General features: G+C 54.6%; 2 protein-coding genes across 2 annotated transcripts; one reads left to right on the top strand and one right to left on the bottom strand.

The window, feature by feature from the left end:
* The first annotated feature begins 1,087 nt into the window (after nt 1–1,087).
* On the top strand, nt 1,088–14,485 carry LOC137356042 (dapper homolog 2-like). Its single transcript, XM_068021774.1, has 4 exons — nt 1,088–1,481; nt 7,556–8,051; nt 8,998–9,276; nt 12,578–14,485. The coding sequence occupies exons 1-4, from the start codon at nt 1,233–1,235 to the stop codon at nt 13,828–13,830; spliced, it is 2,277 nt and encodes a 758-aa protein (XP_067877875.1). The 5' UTR covers nt 1,088–1,232; the 3' UTR covers nt 13,831–14,485.
* Nucleotides 14,486–14,997: 512 nt separating this feature from the next.
* LOC137355835 (tetratricopeptide repeat protein 9C-like) lies at nt 14,998–18,778 on the bottom strand. The gene is made up of 4 exons (XM_068021408.1): nt 18,698–18,778; nt 16,822–17,065; nt 16,071–16,253; nt 14,998–15,400 (listed from the first exon to the last, which is right to left on the bottom strand). The coding sequence occupies exons 1-4, from the start codon at nt 18,707–18,709 to the stop codon at nt 15,303–15,305; spliced, it is 537 nt and encodes a 178-aa protein (XP_067877509.1). The 5' UTR covers nt 18,710–18,778; the 3' UTR covers nt 14,998–15,302.
* Nucleotides 18,779–21,145: the final 2,367 nt, after the last annotated feature.

Genomic DNA, 21,145 nt, shown 5'->3' with positions numbered 1-21,145 from the left:
CCTACATCACCACATTTTTAAAAAAAAAGTGCTTCCTTGGGTGTGAGAGGCGCTATGAAAACGTAAGTGTGTTCTACCTGCAATTATTTCTCCGATAACTTGCCCAGGGTGCTGCCCCCTAAGCTGATGAGTTTTATTTTAATATTAAAGATGGTGGCCTGATTCAGGAGACAGACAGAGACCCACTCCACAGTGACACCTGGTGGCCCGGAGCCTGCAACTACACCGTGACGGTTTACATAGCAAAACTGAATGGGAGCCGTTGATGTACAATGGGACGTGGGCAGGGAAAAGGGGACCGGAAAAAAAACCCCTAAACAAACCGGGACAGCACGAAGGAGGTTTTGTGCACAGGGGAGCATTTCGACAGGAACATTTCGCACGCTCCTCACCAGACGGCGGCACCCCCGACGGTGTAGCACCTCCCTCGGCGTTGCGCTGGGAGTGCCAGCTTAGGTTATGCGCTCGCGCCTCTGGGGTGGGAGGTGGGTTGAGCAACCTGGGAATGGCAGCAGGCCATTCAGCCCCTCAAACTAACTTGCCCCTCCCCCGGTGGCGGCACCCACCCGCCGGGGATGACGAGTTTCATTTGAGTATGATGGATGGCGGCAGATTCGGGCGAGAGACTCGCTCCATAGCGGCACCCGGTGGCTGGAGCCCACAACGGCACCGTGACGGTTTACATAGCAAAACTGAATGGGCGTTGGGAGGGAGGGGGGGGGGGTTCGGCATGGACATACAATGGGGCGCATCGGAAGGCCGGGTTAGATTGGGGTAAATGAGAGGGCAGTCAGTGGGGGGTTTGGAGGGGGGCGGGGTGGTAGATGTGGGTCCCGCTTGCCCAGCGGCGGGATGCACCTTTGGGTGGGGGGGGGGGCAAAGCCTTGGGATGCAGGGGGGAGGGGGCAAAACTTTTAAACCCACTTGAAATGATGAACATTTCTCTCACAAATGCTGAAGGTTGATTTGAAATGTCTTGCCCAGCCAATTGGAGTTTTCCTCCTATCAGGGATCAGAGAGAGAGGGGACAGGCCACGCCCCCCCCTGAGGAAGCCACCTGACTGGCCCCAGCCTATCAGCAGCTGAGCTGCCTGTTACTTTGTATCCATTTGGACTCAGTGAAACTGACTCGATACATTTCAGCCACGTTACATTGTGTCCCGGGGTTTTCCTCCTTGACTGAGGAGGAGGAGGAGGAGGAGGAGGGGTAGGGGGGAAAGGCGGCTGGGCCAATGGCTCGGAAGGCGGCTGCAGCAGGAGCCACCAGCCCCGGGCTCGATCGCCACCGGATCGGGGAGAGGCTGCAAGCCAGCCTGGCCGGCCTGCAGGAGCTCCGGCTGCTCCGGGAGAGGCACCGGGAGACGGTGCGGAAGGTGCTGGGGGAGCAGGGGCAGGATGTCCCGGGTGCAGAGCCAGAGGAGGAGGAAGAGGAGGAGGAGATGGTGACCCGGGGCGATGGAGGTGCCAGGAGCACTGAGCAGGTAGGAGAGGGATTTCATGGGATTGGGGACCATTCTGGGACCTGGACCAGAAAAAAAAAGCCTCTGATTCAGCCTCTGGACGGTAACTGTGAGCTGAGGGGTTGATCAGCCCTGATCTGGTTGAGTGCCAGGACAGGCTCGAGGGGCTGAATGGCCTTCCCCCTCTCCCCATGTTCCCCCTGTAGTGTCCGATTCACCCGCCCCGCTCCAGGGAGCTCAGCGCATCATCCAGGCCGACTCTCCCGGTCGGCGCCAGTACTGAGGGGGTGCTGCACTGTCTCGGGCGCTGTCTTTCGGGTGAGATGTTAAACCGAGCCCCCCGCCCGCCGACCCCGTCTGCCCTCTCAGGTGGATGTGGAAGATCCCATGGCGCCACCAATTAGCGGATGCGCTCGTACTCTTGTCTCGTAGTGGGATCTTTCTGTGCGTAAAATGACTTGTACGCCCCTCCCCCAGCCCAGTTCAAAGTAATTTACCTCTAAGGAGGTGAGTCCCGGTGCGGCGGGTGTTTGGGAACAGATGCCAAGAGGTGGTTCCTGACCTGGGGGATTCTGGGAGACGGGGTCTCGGTGCGCCGCCTCTACTCCTCGATCAGCTGCGTTGAATCCCAGCGGGAGGCCGGCTGCAGTCTTGCTGTTCGGGATCAGGGAGCCGAGCGACTTTTCCCCAGCTGATTGAGCGAAAGAGCCGGGAGCAGGCCGGCCGGGGTGCAGGGCCCTTTAAGAGGCAGCTGCACCCCGCGATGGGGGCTCATAGAAAGCGACACAATAGATTTCTCCGGCCCAGCCAATGTTCCAACAGGTTACACCTGGGGTGCTGGCCAATCTTTGCCTTTTCAAATGCTGATTTCGACTCTCCTGCCTCTGTTTTGATTCGAAGGGCCCAGTTAATCTGCCTGGAGAGCGTTTGAATGGAGTTGGGGGGGGGGGGGGGGGGGTTTCCCGGGAGGTGGGGGCTTTTCTTTGACAATGAGTGAAACTGCCTTAGGCACTGCATCTCATGCAGGATATACTGAGAGTTCAGTGCAAATCACTGGAATGGTGCTGGGATTTGAAGGGTTAAAGGGATATGTTTCCCAGACTGGGTTTGTTGGCCCTCAAAATTCCCTTAAATTGAGAGCCAGGGCCATTCAGGGGTGATGCCAGGAAGCACTTCTTCACACAAAGGGCAGTGGAGATCTGGAACTCTTCCCCCCCCCCCCCCCCCCCAGAAAAGCTGTCGAAGCCGGGGGCGGGGGGTGAACTTTCGAAACAGATAGGCAGCTGTTTGTTGGGTAAGAGATATCAAGGGAGCAACAGTGGGTGAATGAAGTCGGGTACAGATCGGCCATGACTGGAGGAGAGGGCCGAGGGGCTGAATGGCCTCCCTGTCCAGTCATGAATGGTGGTGGACAATTAAACAACAAACGGGAAGAGAGGGGGTTCCACAAACATCCCCATCCTCAATGATGGTGGTGGGGGAGGGGATGCCCAGCAGGTGACTTGTTATATTGTGCACAGTGGCAGCAGTGTGTACCATCTACAAGATGCACTGCAGCAATGCACCAAGGCTCCTTAGACAGCACCTTCCAAACCCGCGACCTCTACCAACTAGAAGGACAAGGGTAGCAGATGCATGGGGACACCACCACCTGCAAGTTCCCCTCCAAGTCACACACCACCCTGACTCGGAACTATATCGGCCGTTCCTTCACTGTCGCTGGGTCAAAATCCTGGAACTCCCTCCCTAACAGCACTGTGGGTGTACCTACCCCACACGGACTGCAGCGGTTCAAGAAGGCAGCTCACCACCACCTTCTCAAGGGCAATTCGGGATGGGCAATAAACGCTGGGTCGAGCCAGCGACACTCACATCCCCAACACAAAGATAAAACTTCAATCACACGGCTGGGCCCTGGGGCAGTGACTGCACGACTGAAGTGTGTACCTAGCTTGTGGTTTCCTGCAAGATCCAACGAGAATCCACAGCCTGGCTGTGCACACGGAGAGAGAGGGGGTTAATTTACTCTTAAATATAGGGTTGGTGAGTGACACACCCATAGCATCGTGATGGGTGATCATCCCTTGATTGTTTTCATGTCTGGTGCTGTCTAACTACATGTTGTTCTGATTGCCGAATCTTGCTTTGGAGTTACCGAGAGTCTGTAAATATAAATTAGGGCCTCATGCTGCAGTGAATTTAATTCCTTAAGTATATATTATACAGCAAATCGCGAGTTCACCTTTCGTGTCTCGGGTAGGAGAGAGGCGTCTCCGCTTGGTGGCCACCCACACCAGGACGGTGCCATGCGCTGCTGGGCATGGCGGACGGGATCTGGAGAACAGAGAGAGAGAGAGTGTGACGAGCAGGCCTTTGCTCTGTCACGACTGCCTTTCCAGCTGAGGCCTGTTTCCTCGGGCAGGGGTGGTGGGGTGGGGGGGCTGCCACGTGGCGGTGATCCGGGGGGAGGGCGGACGCGATGGGGCCGAATGGCTTCCTTCTTGCGCATTTAACAATTCTGTGAACAGGCCGGAAGCCCAGAGGGATTCGGACATCCGGTGCCTGGGATTTATAGGAATCCCAGCCTGCATTCAGCAGGGGGGGGGGCACATCAGCCTTGCCCCCCAGCCCAGTGGTACCCTCGCCCCACTCCACCGTCTCCCAACAAACACAACCCCCGGCTGGACAAATCAAGGACTGTGCCAGGCCAGGTGGCGACGGCCTCCGCAGTTGAATTGCCCAGCTATCAAAGATCACGAGGGGCCTGAGGGAGGGCAGCAGGACAACACCTGTTTGAGCGAGGATCCAGGCAAAGAGTTAAGGCATTTTAACCTGCTTCAAAGAAGGAATATGGAGTCGCTTTGAGCTAATTTATAGATAAGAGGTTTCTTAAGCTGGAGCAGAGGCTGATGAAGTAATTACTGCTCTGTAATCACTGAGCCCTGTGTTTGTTAAAGCACGTCAGTCTACACTTAGTCTCTCGTGTAAACAACCAACAATCAGATAAAGGGCCGATGAAAAGCTGCAGGGCTGGGCTTAAACTGCCTGACGTGGTAGAACAATGTGTACCTGCAATCCAGACCCAGGCAGGAATTTAATCATTGGCTTCGCATGACTGCTCCGAGCTGCAGGAGCTTCAGTCTTCTGTTCCATTTTTAAACCACCAACTCCACCCCATCCTGAACCCCTCCACTAGATTCCAGCCTGTAACTCAATCCCGGGTATCTGTTATTCTATATATAAACCACCCGAACCCCTCGATTAGATTCCAGCCTGTAACTCAATCCCGGGTATCTGTTATTCTATATATAAACCACCCGAACCCCTCGATTAGATTCCAGTCTGTAACTCACTCCCGGGTATCTGTTATTCTATATATAAACCACCCGAACCCCTCGATTAGATTCCAGTCTGTAACTCAATCCCGGGTATCTGTTATTCTATATATAAACCACCCGAACCCCTCGATTAGATTCCAGTCTGTAACTCAATCCCGGGTATCTGTTATTCTATATATAAACTCCCCCCAAACCCCTCGATTAGATTCCAGTCTGTAACTCACTCCCGGGTATCTGTTATTCTATATATAAACACCCGAACCCCTCGATTAGATTCCAGTCTGTAACTCACTCCCGGGGATCTATTATTCTATATATAAACACCTGAACCCCTCGATTAGATTCCAGTCTGTAACTCACTCCCGGGTATCTGTTATTCTATATATAAACCACCCGAACCCCTCGATTAGATTCCAGCCTGTAACTCACTCCCGGGTATCTGTTATTCTATATATAAACACCCGAACCCCTCGATTAGATTCCAGTCTGTAACTCACTCCCGGGTATCTGTTATTCTATATATAAACCACCCGAACCCCTCCATTAGATTCCAGTCTGTAACTCACTCCCGGGTATCTGTTAATCTATATAGAAACACCACCGAGCCCCTCGATTAGATTCCAGTCTGTAACTCACTCCCGGGTATCTGTTTTTCTATATATAAACCACCCCGAACCCCTCGATTAGATTCCAGTCTGTAACTCACTCCCGGGTATCTGTTATTCTATATATAAACCCCCCCGACCCCTCGATTAGAATCCAGTCTGTTACTCACTCCCGGGTATCTGTTTTTCTATATATAAACCACCCGAACCCCTCGATTAGATTCCAGTCTGTAACTCACTCCCGGGTATCTGTTATTCTATATATAAACCCCCCCGACCCCTCGATTAGAATCCAGTCTGTAACTCACTCCCGGGTATCTGTTATTCCATATATAAACCACCCGAACCCCTCGATTAGATTCCAGTCTGTAACTCACTCCCGGGTATCTGTTATTCTATATATAAACCACCCCGAACCCCTCGATTAGATTCCAGTCTGTAACTCACTCCCGGGTATCTGTTATTCTATATATAAACCACCCCGAACCCCTCGATTAGATTCCAGCCTGTAACTCTCTCCCGGGTATCTGTTATTCTATATATAACCCCCCCCGACCCCTCGATTAGAATCCAGTCTGTAACTCACTCCCGGGTATCTGTTATTCTATATATAAACACCCCCGAACCCCTCGATTAGATTCCAGTCTGTAACTCACTCCCGTGTATCTGCTATTCCATATATAAACCACCCGAACCCCTCGATTAGATTCCAGTCTGTAACTCACTCCCGGGTATCTGTTATTCTATATATAAACCCCCCCGAACCCCTCGATCAGATTCCAGTCTGTAACTCACTCCCGGGTATCTGTTATTCTATATATAAACCCCCCCCCGAACCCCTCGATTAGATCCCAGTCTGTAACTCACTCCCGGGTATCTGTTATTCTATATATAAACAACCCGAACCCCTCGATTAAATTCCAGTCTGTAACTCACTCCCGGGTATCTGTTATTCTATATATGAACCCCCGGAACCCCTCGATTAGATTCCAGTCTGTAACTCACTCCCGGGTATCTGTTATTCTATATATAAACCCCCCGAACCCCTCCATTAGATTCCAGTCTGTAACTCACTCCCGGGTATCTGTTATTCTATATATAAACCCCCCGAACCCCTCCATTAGATTCCAGTCTGTAACTCACTCCCGGGTATCTGTTATTCTATATATAAACCCCCCGAACCCCTCCATTAGATTCCAGTCTGTAACTCACTCCCGGGTATCTGTTATTCTATATATAAACCCCCCGAACCCCTCCATTAGATTCCAGTCTGTAACTCACTCCCGGGTATCTGTTATTCTATTCAAGCAGGGGGGCCTGAGGCGCGGGAACCCCTTGGCTGATTGTAATTTGGAGGGTACTGGGGTAAATTGAGGGTGTGATCGGGGGCACGGAATCTCTGGAGTGATGTCTCATAATCTGCCGCCCTCCCTCAAAAAAATGTCTCTCTCGCTCCTGGTGACCAACTGTACGCACCTTGGGTTCAAAGTTCTCTCTCTCCAGGGACTGTCTGTCCTTATCGGCTTTTAAAACACTGTTCAAATGGACACCATGTGCGTGCACCGTCAACCCACAGTACTCCATCGGTTCGCCTGTTTGTTAGGTTTGGGGGGGGGGGGGGGGGGTGGTGCGGGGTGATGCACAGCTCTCGTTTCCAGCCTTCGAACCTCACTGGGAGTTTATTGCTGCAGTTACTCCAGGACAGAGAGAAAGAACAGCGTCAATAAGATTTCGAGATCAGGGCTGTTTTTTTTAAACATGTAAACCAGGACAACGTGAAATGTCGTAACCTTTCCCAAGCTTCACAGGATCGTTATCAGACAGAAATTGACCCCGAGCCACATAAGGAGATATTAGGGACAGGTGACTGAAAGCTCGGTCAAAGAGGTCGGTTTTTAAGGAGCGTCTTAAAGGAGGCGAGAAGAAGAGGTTTAGGGAGGGAATTCCAGAGCTTAGGGGCCCCAGGCAGCTGAAGGCACGGCCGCCAATGGTGGAGCGATGGGAATCGGGGGATGGACAAGAGGGCGGAAATGGAGGAGCGCAGAGATCTCGGAGGGTTGTGGGGCTGGAGGAGGCTGTGGAGGTTAAATGAGCAAAGTTAATGGCCGGACCCAGTTTCTAATGCAGTTTTAAAAAAAAAATTTTTTTGCAGTCTTACCCGATGGGACCTGATGAAATGGAGGAACAACCATTGCAGAATTGTAACCAAGAGCTGATCGAGCTTCACCTGGGCAGCAGCCAAGACCAGTCCGACTTCGGCCAACAGAACCCTACCCTGGACGCTGAGCCCCTCCTCCCTCTCTCCTGCCCGGAGGCGGCTTGTGGGCAGGGAGAGGCCTCGTGCGCCCGCAGGACCGCCGCAGAAGGGGCAGGGGCTGGCTGCCCGCCTCTCGGCCGGCCTCCTCCGCCGCCGCCCGACGGGACGGAAGACGCTGACGCGGGGCTCGCCCGGGCGGAGGGCGGCAGCGGGCGTCCGGGGACGGCGAGGGCTCCCGGCCCGCAGCGGGGGGCAAGGGGCTCGCCCGCTGCCCCCGAGCAACACCTGGAGCTGGACGGCCGCTCGGGGGAGCCGAAGCAGCTGGGACTGAGGACGCAGCTGGCCGAAGGGCCCCTGGACAACCCGGATTCCGACTCCAGGCCCAGTTCAGGTGATCCGAGTCACGGTGCCAGCTGTCGCCACCGCCCCCTGACCCTTTTTGAAAATAAAACCAGGGCACGGAGGGAGGATATATCAGCCAACGCAGATTCCCAGAATGATATTAGGGCTAAAAGGGGTTAAATTAGGAGGACAGGCTGCACAGAGTGGGCTTGTATTCCCTCGAGTGTAGAAGATAAGGGGGTGATGTAATCGAGGGGTTTAAGATGATTAAAGGATTCGATGGGGGTCGATAGAGAGAAACTATTTCCTCTGGTGGGGGGGGGGGGGGGGGAGGAGTCCAGAACAAGGGGGCAGAACCCTAAACGTAGAGCCAGGGCCGTTCGGGGGTGATGTCAAGAAGCACTTCTTCACACAAAGGGGGGAGTGGGGGGGGGTGGAAATCAGGAACTCTCTCCCCACCTCCCCCCCCCCCCCCCCCCCCCCCCACAGAAAGCTGCTGAGGCCGGGGGGGGTCAATTGAAAATATCAAAACTGGGATGGATAGGTTTTAGTTGGCTGAGGGGATTAAGGGTTACAGAACCCAGGCGGGGAAATGGAGTTAGAATGGCGGAACAGGCTTGAGGGGCTGAATGGCCCCCACTTTTGCATCACTTGGCCTCGAGGGTCAGGTCCTGTCTCCTGATGGGGTCAGGGGCGGGGGGGTGGGGGGTGGTCAGCCAGTCCTCGAAGCCGTTTCCCATTCTCCAGGCCGTAAAGGCTGCAGAAATCCCATTTGGACATTAATGGAAAATAAAAGCCCCGGCTCCTGAGGCCAGAGTTGAGGGTGGGCAGGGGGGGGGGTGGGGGGGGAACAAACCCACTGGAGTGTCTGGCCGCTTGCTTCACATGTTAGACGGGAGGCGGGCTGGTGATTTAGAGGGAGCTCGTGATAATGTGTCTGGTGGGCATCTGATTTGCACACTCTTGAGTTTTGGATCTTTCTGTGCCGTCCTCAGGTTTTTGCGACGTCAGCGACAGCACCTCGTGCTCCCTCTCGACCTCCTGCACGTCCGTCTACAGCGAGTGCCCGTCCAGCTCGAGGTGGAGCGTGCAGTCCCTCTCTCAGCTGCCCCGCCTGAGCGGCAACTGGAACAGGCCCAGGTCCACCGATGAGTCCGCCGTCCGCCTGATGGACCTGCGCTCACAGAGGCTCCTGTGCGGCCAGGGAGCGCGGGCCGGCGAGGGCTGCGTGGCCGGCAGGAGGTCCAAGGTCTCCCAGCGGCCAGTTTCCACCGGTAGGTTTTTGGGCGGGAGTGGGCCGCCAAAACGCTGCAGATTGTGCGGCCGTGGTTCCCGAACGGTTGCCACCCCCCCCCCCCCCACCACCACCACTCCTCCTCTTGGCCTCGCGGGCGCCTGACTGGCGACGGGTCGGGAAGTGGGCAACTGTAGGCATCACTTGAAGCTGCGGTCGCCAAGACGCGGGGAGTCAGAGGCAGTGCAAGACGGAGGCACGGGGGGGGGGGGGGGGGATGGGTTAGGGTTAGGGCTCTGAGCTAATGAGGGAGAGGCTTGGGCTATTGCAAACACCTACATTTCTATAGCACCGTTCACGACTTCAGGACGTCCCAAAGCGCTTTCGCAGCCAAAGAAGTATCTTTACAATCACCGTTGTAACGTAATATGTAAACAGATTATGGAAAGATGTCGGAGCAACAGGGTGGTGGTGATGGGAGATTTTAATTTTCCCAACATTGACTGGGATTCACTTAGTGTTAGAGGTCTAGATGGAGCAGAATTTGTAAGGAGCATCCAGGAGGGTTTTCTAGAGCAGTATGTAAATAGTCCAACTCGGGAAGGGGCCATACTGGACCTGGTGTTGGGGAATGAGCCCGGCCAGGTGGTTGAAGTTTCAGTAGGGGACTACTTTGGGAATAGTGATCACAATTCCGTAAGCTTTAAAATACTCATGGACAAAGACGAGAGTGGTCCAAAAGGAAGAGTGCTAAATTGGGGGAAGGCCAACTATACCAAAATTCGGCAGGAGCTGGGGAATGTAGATTGGGAGCAGCTGTTTGAAGGTAAATCCACATTTGATATGTGGGAGTCTTTTAAAGAGAGGTTGATTAGCGTGCAGGAGAGACATGTTCCTGTGAAAATGAGGGATAGAAATGGCAAGATTAGGGAACCATGGATGACAGGTGAAATTGTGAGACTAGCTAAGAGGAAAAAGGAAGCATACATAAGGTCTAGGCGGCTGCAGAAAGATAAAGCTTTGAAAGAATATCGGGATTGTAGGCGCAATCTGAAACGAGGAATTAAGAGGGCTAAAAGGGGTCATGAAATATCTTTAGCAAACAGGGTTAAGGAAAATCCCAAAGCCTTTTATTCATATATAAGGAGCAAGAGGGTAACTAGAGAAAGGATTGGCCCACTCAAGGACAAAGGAGGAAAGTTATGCGTGGATTCAGAGAGAGTGGGTGAGATTCTAAACGAGTACTTTGCATCGGTATTCACCGAGGAGAGGGACATGACGGATGTTGAGGTTAGGGACAGATGTTTGATTACTCTAGGTCAAGTCGGCATAAGGAGGGAGAAAGTGTTGGGTATTCTAAAAGGCATTAAGGTGGACAAGTCCCCAGGTCCGGATGGAATCTATCCCAGGTTACTGTGGGAAGCGAGAGAGGAAATAGTTGGGGCCTTAACAGATATCTTTACAACATCCTTAAACACGGGTGAGGTCCCGGAGGACTGGAGAATTGCTAATGTTGTCCCCTTGTTTAAGAAGGGTAGCAGGGATAACCCAGCTAATTATAGACCGGTGAGCCTGACGTCAGTGGTAGGGAAGCTGCTGGAGAAGATACTGAGGGATAGGATCTATTCCCATCTGGAAGAAAATGGGCTTATCAGTGATAGGCAACATGGTTTTGTGCAGGGAAGGTCATGTCTTACCAACTTAATAGAATTCTTTGAGGAAGTGACAAAGTTGATTGATGAGGGAAGGGCTGTAGATGTCATACATGGATTTCAGTAAGGTGTTTGATAAGGTTCCCCATGGCAGGCTGATGGAGAAAGTGAAGGCACATGGGGTCCAAGGTGTACTAGCTAGATGGATAAAGAACTGAATGGGCAACAGGAGACAGAGAGTAGCAGTGGAAGGGAGTTTCTCAAAATGGAGGCGTGTGACCAGTGGTGTTCCACAGGGATCCGTGCTGGGACCACTGTTGTTTGTGATATACATAAATGATTTGGAGGAAAGTATAGGTGGTCTGATTAGCAAGTTTGCAGACGACACTAAGATTGGTGGAGTAGCAGATACTGAAGGGGACTGTCAGAGAATACAGCAGAATATAGATAGACTGGAGAGTTGGGCAGAAAAATGGCAGATGGAGTTCAATCAGGGCAAATGCGAGGTGATGCATTTTGGAAGATCCAATTCAAGAGTGAACTGCACAGTAAATGGAAAAGTCCTGGGGAAAATTGATGTACAGAGAGATTTGGGTGTTCAGGTCCATTGTTCCCTGAAGGTGGCAACGCAGGTCAATAGAGTGGTCAAGAAGGCATACGGCATGCTTTCCTTCATCGGACGGGGTATTGAGTACAAGAGTTGGCAGGTCATGTTACAGTTGTATAGGACTTTGGTTCGGCCACATTTGGAATACTGCGTGCAGTTCTGGTCGCCACATTACCAAAAGGATGTGGATGCTTTGGAGAGGGTGCAGAGGAGATTCACCAGGATGTTTCCTGGTATGGAGGGCGCTAGCTATGAAGAGAGGTTGAGTAGATTAGGATTATTTTCATTAGAAAGACGGAGGTTGAGGGGGGACCTGATTGAGGTGTACAAAATCATGAGAGGTATAGACAGAGTGGATAGCAAGAAGCTTTTTCCCAGAGTGGGGGATTCAATTACAAGGGGACACGAGTTCAAAGTGAAAGGGGAAAAGTTTAGGGAGGATATGCATGGAAATTTCTTTACGCAGAGGGTGGTGGGTGCATGGAACGCTTTGCCAGCGGAGGTGGTAGACGCGGGCACGATAGCGTCTTTTAAGATGTATCTAGACAGATACATGAATGGGCAGGAAGTAAAGAGATACAGACCCTTAGAAAATAGGCGACAGGTTTAGATAGAGGATTTGGATCGGCGTAGGCTTGGAGGGCCGAAGGGCCTGTTCCTGTGCTGTAATTTTCTTTGTTCTCTTTGTTCTTTGTAATTTGCGCACAGCAAGATCCCACAAACAGCAATGTGATAATGACCCAGATCATCTGTTTTTAGTGATGTTGGGTTGAGGGATAAATATTGGCCCCCAGAACACCGGGGAGAACTCCTCCCCCCCCCCCCCCCCCCCCCCCCACCGACATCCTGACTTGGAGGCGAGTTTGCTACCCACTCGGTGAGTGCTGACTATTCGGCCTTGGAAGGAAGCATCAGGCAAGGTTACGAGATGGCGTGGAAGAGGTTAAATCGGCCTATGAAGTGGGAGGAGGGCAAAGGGTGGAGAACTGGGGGGGACGGGGGGGGAGCGGGGAAACAATGTTGGGGATGGGGCCACGTCGGTCAGATGGATGTTCCTAAACCTCCCTGTCTCTGTGTTTCAGGTGACCTGAACTTCCTTCGCCATTACCTGAGTGTTGACCCCGTCGGAGCCCCACTGTCCTGTTGCCGCGGAGACTGGGAGCCCGAGGCCGCGCCTGACCCCAAGTACCAGTGTGACCTGGTCTCCAGGAACAGCAATGAGGTGTACCATTACCCAAGCCCCCTGCACGCTGTTGCTCTGCAGAGCCCCCTCTTCACTGCCTCCTCGTCCCAGCAAAGCTCTTCGTCGCAGGAGGACCTGGCGAGCGGCAGGGCCACCGGTGCCGAAACGGCAGCGCGGCCCCCGCCCACGGCCCCCCGGCTGCTGAGCAAAGGGAGGCTGGACAAGTACATTTCCGGCCTGGTGCTCCGCTTCAGGTGCCGGCCAGCAAGCGGCCACTTGACGCCCAGCAGGCCCGAGCTGGCCTCCCACCCTAAAAGCCTGTCCATGTCCTCCGTTTACAGTCAGAGCTCTTTGGCCTTGGGGGCCGCGCCGCTCGTCAGCCCAGTCGGCGGCTGGAAGGTCCGCCGCAGGATCTCCACCTGCTGCCAGGTGGCCGACCGGGCCTCCTCCCCCTCCCTGGAAACGTGCCGGCTATCTGGGCCGGGCCCGAGCCTCGAAGGCCCCTTCTGCCCCTCCGAGTCCCCCAAGGCTGAAAGCCTGCTCTACCGAGGGAAACACCTGAACCGCGAGCTGGTTAAGTGCCCGGCAACAGCGGACCGGGGCCTGCCGGACAAGAGTCATGAGGGAGGCCGGAGGATGGAGGCCTTCAAGCGGACAGGCGTGGGAAGGAAATCGGGCGGTCGCTCGTGCTCCGAAATGAGCCTCAACTCGGCCGCCTGCCGGAAGCCTGAGGCCTTGTGCGGCTTCGAGTGTCAGCCGAGCCCGGCTAAGAGGAAGCAGAAGTGGACGTCCGTGCTGGAGATCCCCGCCGGCCGGTGCAAGCTGAAGAGGCCCGGCTTCCTGGGCCAGGCCCAGGCTTTCCTGAGCCGGCGCCACTGGGCCTTCTCGGCGGACTCTCCTCCCTCCTCCTCGCTCCGCGCCACGGTGCTGGAGGCGAGCTGCGAGCACCTCTCGGCCTGCCGTTGCCACGGCAACTCCAGCCCCGGCAAAGCGGACGGCGGCCAGGCCCGGGAGTGGGCCGAGACGCTGCCCAGGCCCGCCGTTGCCATGGAGACCAGGTTCCACCGCTCCAAGTCCTTTAAAGAACTGCGGAAGAAGGTGCAGTTATCTATTAGGCCTTGGTCCCTCAAAGTGAACAACTCTTCCAAATGACCCTCGCGTGAGGGGCGAGGGGCTGCCCAGAGTTTGGGGAATGGGGGGAGGGGGGGGGGGAGAGAGAGAGTGAGCCTGTGTCGAGGGAGGGCGCGGGTTTGGGTGCGGCCTTCCGTTTGTAGCTCTCTGATGAGGCCTAGCGACTGTGGCTGGCACGAGAGACCTTGTAAAACGCTCAGTGCCCACCCTCTTCCCTCACCCCCTCGAAAAAGATTAATCGGCCATTCTCCGCGGGTGGGCGTCAGCGAGCTATTCAACCACGGGAGGTGGCGCAGCCAAGCCCAGCACTGCTCTCGCCCGACGTCCGCCCGTTTCCCGCCGTGAAAGGGCGAACCAGCTCGGCACTGAGGCCGATGGTGGCTCTCTCTTCACTCCCCCCCACCCCACTCCACGCGTTGACTCTCTCTGCCCCCACTCCCCCCCCCCCCCCCCCCCCCCACCTTGCCTGAGATCAGCAGAGTCTGGGCCTGCAAACGAATGGGCACCTACCCAAGGGCCTCTCGACAGCCACGGAATTGGACCCCTCGGGAACAAGGCGGGGAGAAATCTGGGAGATTCTCCGGAGGAACTGAGGTGAACTGGGACTCTTAGTGCCTTAAACTGTCTCTGAGTTCATATATTAATCATTTTTAGTAAAAAGAAATTATTTAAAGTATTTTCGGCTGGTGAATGTGGTGTCGCATTAAAGCTGTGCCTCGGTGTTTGGTTCCAGTAGATGTGTCTATCAAGGGTTAAAGCTGGCCGAGGGGCAGGGAGAAGGGACGGGAGATGCCGCACCGGGTGAGACAGGAGTGAGCTATTCGACTGGGGCAGGCGGCAGAGTATGCGGTGCTTCATACCCATCAAGTTCATACTACTGGTGTTCTTCAAGCAGGGGTTGTACATGTCCCACTAAAGGCCAGGTTATAGAATCGGATCAAACAAACAGGAGGAGGCCATTCAGCCCACTGTCGTCGGTGCTAGCTCTTTGAAAGAGCTAACCGATTAGCCTCACTCCTCTGCAAATCTTTCCTTTTCAAGAGTTTTCCCTTTTTTGTAAGTTGCTATTGTATCTGCTGCCCCTGCCCTTGCAGGCACTGTGTTGCCCTGAGGCTGAGGGGCAGTGCCATGGGTGAGGGGCGACCGGAGAAATCCCAAACGAAATAAAGACAATTGTCACACGGCATCTCGATTCCGAAAATGTCAGGTGTAGTTTTAACACTTAGAGAGACAGAGAAAAAAAAAAATCTGGCACCTGGATTAAATAACATCACACAAACAAGTGACAAAAGGGTCAGGATTTTCAGACGCTCCCTTACGGAGCTCCGGCCAAGGGAGCGTCACCGCGTTAACTCTGAACAAAAGTGAGACGGGTGCCGCTTCCTCCCGCTGGGCCTAACAGTCGGGAGGGGGAAATGTCCAACGCATGGGGAGGGATGTCGCAGCGGAAGCCGTGCGAGTGTCCGCTGGGGGGCTTCGTTCCCGCCCCTGGTTCACTTGCCAAACATCCCCTTGTACATCAACTTCTCCTTCTCGTGGTACTGGCTGCGGTGCTGCTCCGTCTCCTGGATGTATCTCTTCACGTTCACATCTGCCGAGGGAAAGTGGGCAAACTCGTGATCTTTGGGACTTTTGTGTGTTTTTTTTTTGCCTCTCCTGAAGTCGGGGGTTCAGGTTGCTAGCTATTCGACCAAGTCTGGCATCGCAGCCCCAGCAATCGGCAGCAGGAACCGGAGCCCTGTTTGAAGGGCTGCAGGAGCCGGTCTCCAAAGCGCGGCCTTGGTTTAACATTTTAATTTGAAAGGCGGTGCCTCCGACGGTGCGGCACTCCCTCAGTACTGACCCTCCGACAGTGCGGCACTCCCTCAGTACTGACCCTCCGACAGTGCGGCACTCCCTCAGTACTGACCCTCCGACGGTGCGGCACTCTCTCAGTACTGACCCTCCGTCAGTGCGGCACTCCCTCAGTACTGACCCTCCGACGGTGCGGCACTCCCTCAGTACTGACCCTCCGACGGTGCGGCACTCCCTCAGTACTGACCCTCCGACAGTGCGGCGCTCCCTCAGTACTGGGAGTGTCGGCCTGGTTTCTTTTTGAGCTCATGTCCCTGGAGTGGGACTCGAACCCTGGACTTTCTGATTCTGAGGCGAGAGAGAGAGATTCCCCACTGGGGCACAGCTGACCCCCCCTTTGCATGCAGGAACAGAGAAGGGCCGAATGGGTTCCTTCGTGCCGTAATGACCCTTGCCGCGAGGCTTACCATTCGGGCAGAGCTTGGCCGCCTCCGTGAGGTAGTGCAGTGCGCGGTCGTGGTCACCAATGTAGTGAAGGGCGACTCCAGCCCGGTAGAGAGCCTTCGCGTTATCGGCCTGTCGGTCCAACACCTTCAGGCAGTAATCCCTCACCCGCTCGTAATTCACCTTCTCGGACAACAGGAGGCACGCTGGAAAGGGGAGAAAAAAACAGCCAGCCATCAAACCGTTTCCGCCCGCGAATTAAGATTCCCCCTCGGGTTCCTCCCCTGGGGCCTGGGGCGGGGCTGCAAGTCCGGGTGGGGACGGGCGACATATAGGGATCGTGATTGCCCCCCACTTGCTGGGGAAGTGTAGACTTGGCAGGAGGACAGGGGCGTGGCTCTACTGCGCCGCCTCCCACAGTTGAACAGCGCACCAGAGATTTAACACAAGGGTTTGCAGAAATACACGGCCCATCCGCTCCGTGCTGGTCCTACACTCCACAGGAGCCTCTTCCCACCTCCCTCATCTCACCCCAACAGCATAATCCTTCGATGCCTTTCTCCCTCATGTGCTTATCCACTTTCCCCTTATCACTGGGGCTGAGTTGGAATCTTGCACCCCCACTCCCACTCCCACACATATCTTGGGATTGTTGCTGGGGGAGGATCCAAATATTGAAAGAGCAGGCACAATGACATTTACAACGCCCGTCCGACTGTACTACAGAACAGCCAGGAGAGTGAGGAGAGCGAATGAAGACAGGTGGCTCAGTACCTGCTAAGTTGTTGTAGCAGTCGCACTCAGTGCTGTGCAACAGCTCCGTCTGCTCGGGGCTGAGTTTGACCTTTTCGCCCCCGAACGCCTGCAGAGGGGTGGGTTCCGCGGGGTCCAGGCCCCTCAGGTGCATGAGGGCCCAGTGGTACCTGCTGATGGCTTCCCGTAGCCTCTTCTGCTTGTAATGTTGGTTCCCCTCGGTCTTGTACTGAACAGCTTGCTGAATCCGTGACTCGAACTGGTTCTGGGGAAGGAAAGAGGGAGCTGGGTTGGATGCGCAGTGTACGGATTTCAGAAATATTCCTGGCCGGCGTGCAGGTTCCAGCGGGTACTGAAAGCCGGAAGCACCCCCCCCCCCACACCCCAGCCATCGTCGGCCACGTCTGAGCGCAGTTGGCGGCAGGTTATTCGACCCTGGAAGTCGTCACAGCTGTGCCTGCTGTTATCCTTGTCCAACCGCGCACTCTTCAGCAGGAGACAAGGGATAGCAATCGGGACTGGCTCCCTTAACGCTGAGACTGTTTATAAACCCCTCCCTCTCCTGTTATCCACCTCCCCCTCCCCCGCGCCCCCCCCCCCCCCCCCCCAACTCGCCCTGCCCAGACGGAGCACAGATGGGGGAGTGGACAGGGACTATGATCTTTGTTCGGAGCTCTGTTTGAGAAAAGAGGAGACGGAGGGTGACCTCATGGAGGCCTTTAAGATTGTGAAGGGGATTCGAGAGGGGAGACATGGAGGAAATGCTCGTGGGCAGGGCCAGAATTAGGGTCCCATTACTATAAGGCAGTCACAAAATGGGGCAGAGATGTAAGGGGTGGCTGAGCACAGTCTGTGTCACGCCCGCGGTAGAGAAAAAAAGGGAAGGGCCTTCATTTATATAGCACCTTTCTCAACCTCAGGACGTCCCCTTACAGCCAATGAGGTACTTTTTGACATGCTGTCGTGGGAAATGCCAATTTGCGCACAGCAAGATCCCACAAACAGCAATGTGATAACGACCCAGATCATTTTTTTTTAGTGATGTTGGGTTGAGGGATTAACATTGGCCCCAGGACACCAGGCAAGAAATCCGCCCCCACCCCCCCCCACCATCTTCCAATAGCAGCTGTGGGATCTTTTACGTCCACTCGAGAGGGCTTGGGGGCGGGGGGGGGAGTCTCATCTGAAAGACGGCACCTCCGACAGTGCGGCACTCCCTCGGTACCGGCACTGGGAAAGATTCAGCCTGCATTACGGAGCTCGAGTCCCCGGGGCAAACGTGCAGGAGGGGGAGCAATCCAGGCGAGTAAATCAGAAGAAAAAAAGACGGCTGCGCGGGAGAGCTCGTCGACCACGTGGGGCGGCACCTGAGCGATAACGTGCCTCTGAATCTCGGGAGCTCACTGCAGTTCAAGATCGGCCGACGCTCAGCAGTGTGACGAAATGCTCTCCACGTGCCTGGATGGGTGCGGCTCCTACGACAACGCGGGAAGCACGGCACCACCCGGGACAAAGCAAGCCCGCTCGATCGGCACCCCGTCCAGCACCTTCAATGATATGACCGTACAGCCTGCGGAGTTGGGGGAAGGGGGGGGGCAAATCCCAATTTGGACCCCCTCGGCCGCTATTATTTAGCTCTCGCTCCGGGACTAGTTCGGGAACCGGGTTAGTGGGGTAGGGGGGGGCGATTCTCCCCCGGGGCACACGGCGCTTGCTGCCAGAGTGGGTCGTGGGGTCACCCTACTCCAGACGGTCAACCCCTGCCAGTTGCCCGGGAACCATTGCCAGGTGGGGTAGCCTGCCCCTCCTCCCCCAATTATTAAGGAGGCCTCCCCTCTCCCACCTTAATACCTGGAATGCCGTCTTCCCCCCCACCCCCCCAGCACACACTCCTCACCTGCGTTGCCATGGCTCCAGCAGTCACCCGGCAACTTCCTGCCCAGCAACCGTGCAAGCTTCCTGCCACCTGACCTGGAAGTGAAGCCAGCCTGGATGGCAACTCACCCTCACCATGTGACCAGGGTGTAATCCCCCCCTCCCCCACCCCCCACACACACACTTTTTTTTCCCTTAACCCTTGCATAACCAAAAGGCAAGCCATTTGCTTTCACTTTCAACCTGGGTAAACAAAACAAAACAATCCAGGTCGAGCTCTGTCGAGAATTGGGAATGGGGGGGGGGGGGGGGAAGGAGTCGGCCATTCAGCCCCTCGTTCCATCATTAAGGTCGTGGCTGATATCCTTACCCCCCCCCCCCCCCCCCCCCACAGCTCCACTTTCCCGGCCAATCGCCAATGTCTACCGGGCCGGCGCGTGCAGGAGGAGCCATTCAACCGCTTGCTGATTCGCGTCGTTATATGGTTCCGCAGCCGTCACGACATACCAAAACTCGTTGGGGTGAGACGCTCTGACCATCCAGCGAGGTGTGGTTCGGACAGCGACCGCCGTGCTTAACTAGTTTCGGTAAAGAACCTGCATTTGTATACATGTCCCCTCCCAACCCCCCTGTCCAAGCACTTCACAGCCGCAAGTACTTTCTGCAGTGAGTCGGTGACTGCGGGGAAACTGAGGTTAACAGGGATGGATTTATAGAGGCGTTCAGAATCACGAGTCACTTTCAGGGGGCATCGGTGACCAGAGGGCACAGAAAGGCAGAATTGAAAAGAAGAACCAGAGATGTGAATTTTAAGAGCCGGGGTGGGTGGTGGGATGAATTGGATTGCTCTTTCAAAGGGCTGCCACAAGCACGATGGGTCAAATGGCCTCCTTCTGAGCTGCAGCATTCCTCCTCGAGTGCTTACTGGGAGCTCCGTCAAGAGTCGGACGAAACGGGCCTTTTGGTGCACGTTGGGAGGGTGCCAGCGTGCCCCTTGATCCGTGCCAGGCAATGTAAAATTAAAGTCAAACACAACCAAAGTGTTCGGCCATTCTGATCCCACAATTCTGTCTGTTTTGTGCACAATAAACATTGGCCCCGGGCTAGGGGCACAGCAGACCTGGCCGCTGGACAAGTGACAATTCCCCCCTCCACCCCAGTCCCCGGGCCGCACCTCTGTGGATGCCAGAGCAAGGTGGTTGCGAGGCCCACCACAGTCGAATAGCTAGCCCCCCACCCCCCCCGCCCTGTGCGTGATGAATGCTTGTGTGAGGAATTGGGGAGCAAGGACAAGAACTGTAGTCGAGTGCAACCCTTCAATTATTCATATCGGAGCTGAGGCCAACAGATCTCGGCTATTCGACCACAGCAGCATCACGGCAGACCTCAATCGTCCTCTTGCCAGCAGGGGTTACTGGATTGGCGGTGGGGGAGACAAAATGCTGATTTCATCCTCTCCAGGTCAGCCCTGGGGGGGTGGTGCGGGAGACCCCACCCCCCCAACTCGCACTCTTAACGCAAAGCAGGAATTTAACCAGCAGCAGGGCTCAGTGCTCCAGTTACCGAGGGAGCCATTAGGAAAGCAATCCCGCCCCGTCTTGCAATCGACGCTGAGGTCTCCCTGAGCTCTGACCTTTACGAACATACACGTCCAAGTTCATGATCGGATGGGATCAGACTAACATAATCGAGCAAATGGAATTTGTTTCCCCCCGATGCGCTTCAATTCCCCCTTCTTCCCAACCTTATTCGCTCCTGTCATCAAGTGGATGATCCTTGCTAGAAATGGGACCAGACAGCAGAAAAGGCTAAGAGGAGATTCAATAGTTTTTTTTTCTCTTTGTTCAACTATACAGGTTCTCGATACAGTATGAAAAGGGTAACAAGATAACAGGAAGTAAGGTGTTGCAGAAAGTATGCACAGATTGTAAGAGTTGTAATATGTGAGCAGTCGATCTCCCGTGTGTTGCTCTTAGGGAGTGAAGCTAAAGCAGAGTTGGGAGAGGAGAAATCAAACTGAGGCATAATTCTGTCCCCGTTTCATAATCACATATTCTGTTTATAAATTCCCATGGCCCACTATCATAATGACAACTGTAGATGTAAATAATCAAGTTGTAATTGCATCTGCCCACCAGTGATGGTGCTATAGCACCTCCTCTGGTGGGAGGCTGTAATTACAGCGTGACATGTTTACATAGGAGCTTTCTATTATACGTTCCACTTACAGGAACTTATAATGGGAGAAAGTAGACAGGATGTTTTGAGCAGGTAAATAGGGAGAGATTACTTCCTCTTGGGGAGTTAGTGATGAGATGTCATCAATTTAAAAGTGAATGAGAGTGATACGAAGAAAAAAGCTTTAAAGCTTTATGTGTAGAGGATTGTTACAGCATGGAATGCCTGGCTACAGGGAGTGCACAAGGCAGAGACCACAGGGCTACGGAGAGAGAAAGTGTGTGGAATTAGT

Source organism: Heterodontus francisci, chromosome 44, assembly GCF_036365525.1.
Source record: "Heterodontus francisci isolate sHetFra1 chromosome 44, sHetFra1.hap1, whole genome shotgun sequence".
NCBI lineage: Eukaryota > Metazoa > Chordata > Chondrichthyes > Heterodontiformes > Heterodontidae > Heterodontus > Heterodontus francisci.
The sequence above is the reverse complement of the archived record's forward strand: the minus strand, read 5'-3'. Positions and strand labels throughout refer to the sequence as shown.

Coding starts and splice junctions, on each gene's coding strand:
- LOC137356042 (XM_068021774.1), top strand. CDS start 1,233: ATGGCTCGGAAGGCGGCTGCAGCAGGAGCCACCAGCCCCGGGCTCGAT. Junction 8,052..8,997: donor CGACTCCAGGCCCAGTTCAG/GTGATCCGAGTC, acceptor TGCCGTCCTCAG/GTTTTTGCGACGTCAGCGAC. Junction 9,277..12,577: donor CCAGCGGCCAGTTTCCACCG/GTAGGTTTTTGG, acceptor TCTGTGTTTCAG/GTGACCTGAACTTCCTTCGC.
- LOC137355835 (XM_068021408.1), bottom strand. Junction 16,254..16,821: donor CTGCTACAACAACTTAGCAG/GTACTGAGCCAC, acceptor TCCCCTTTCCAG/CGTGCCTCCTGTTGTCCGAG. Junction 15,401..16,070: donor GGCCAAGCTCTGCCCGAATG/GTAAGCCTCGCG, acceptor TTCCCTCGGCAG/ATGTGAACGTGAAGAGATAC.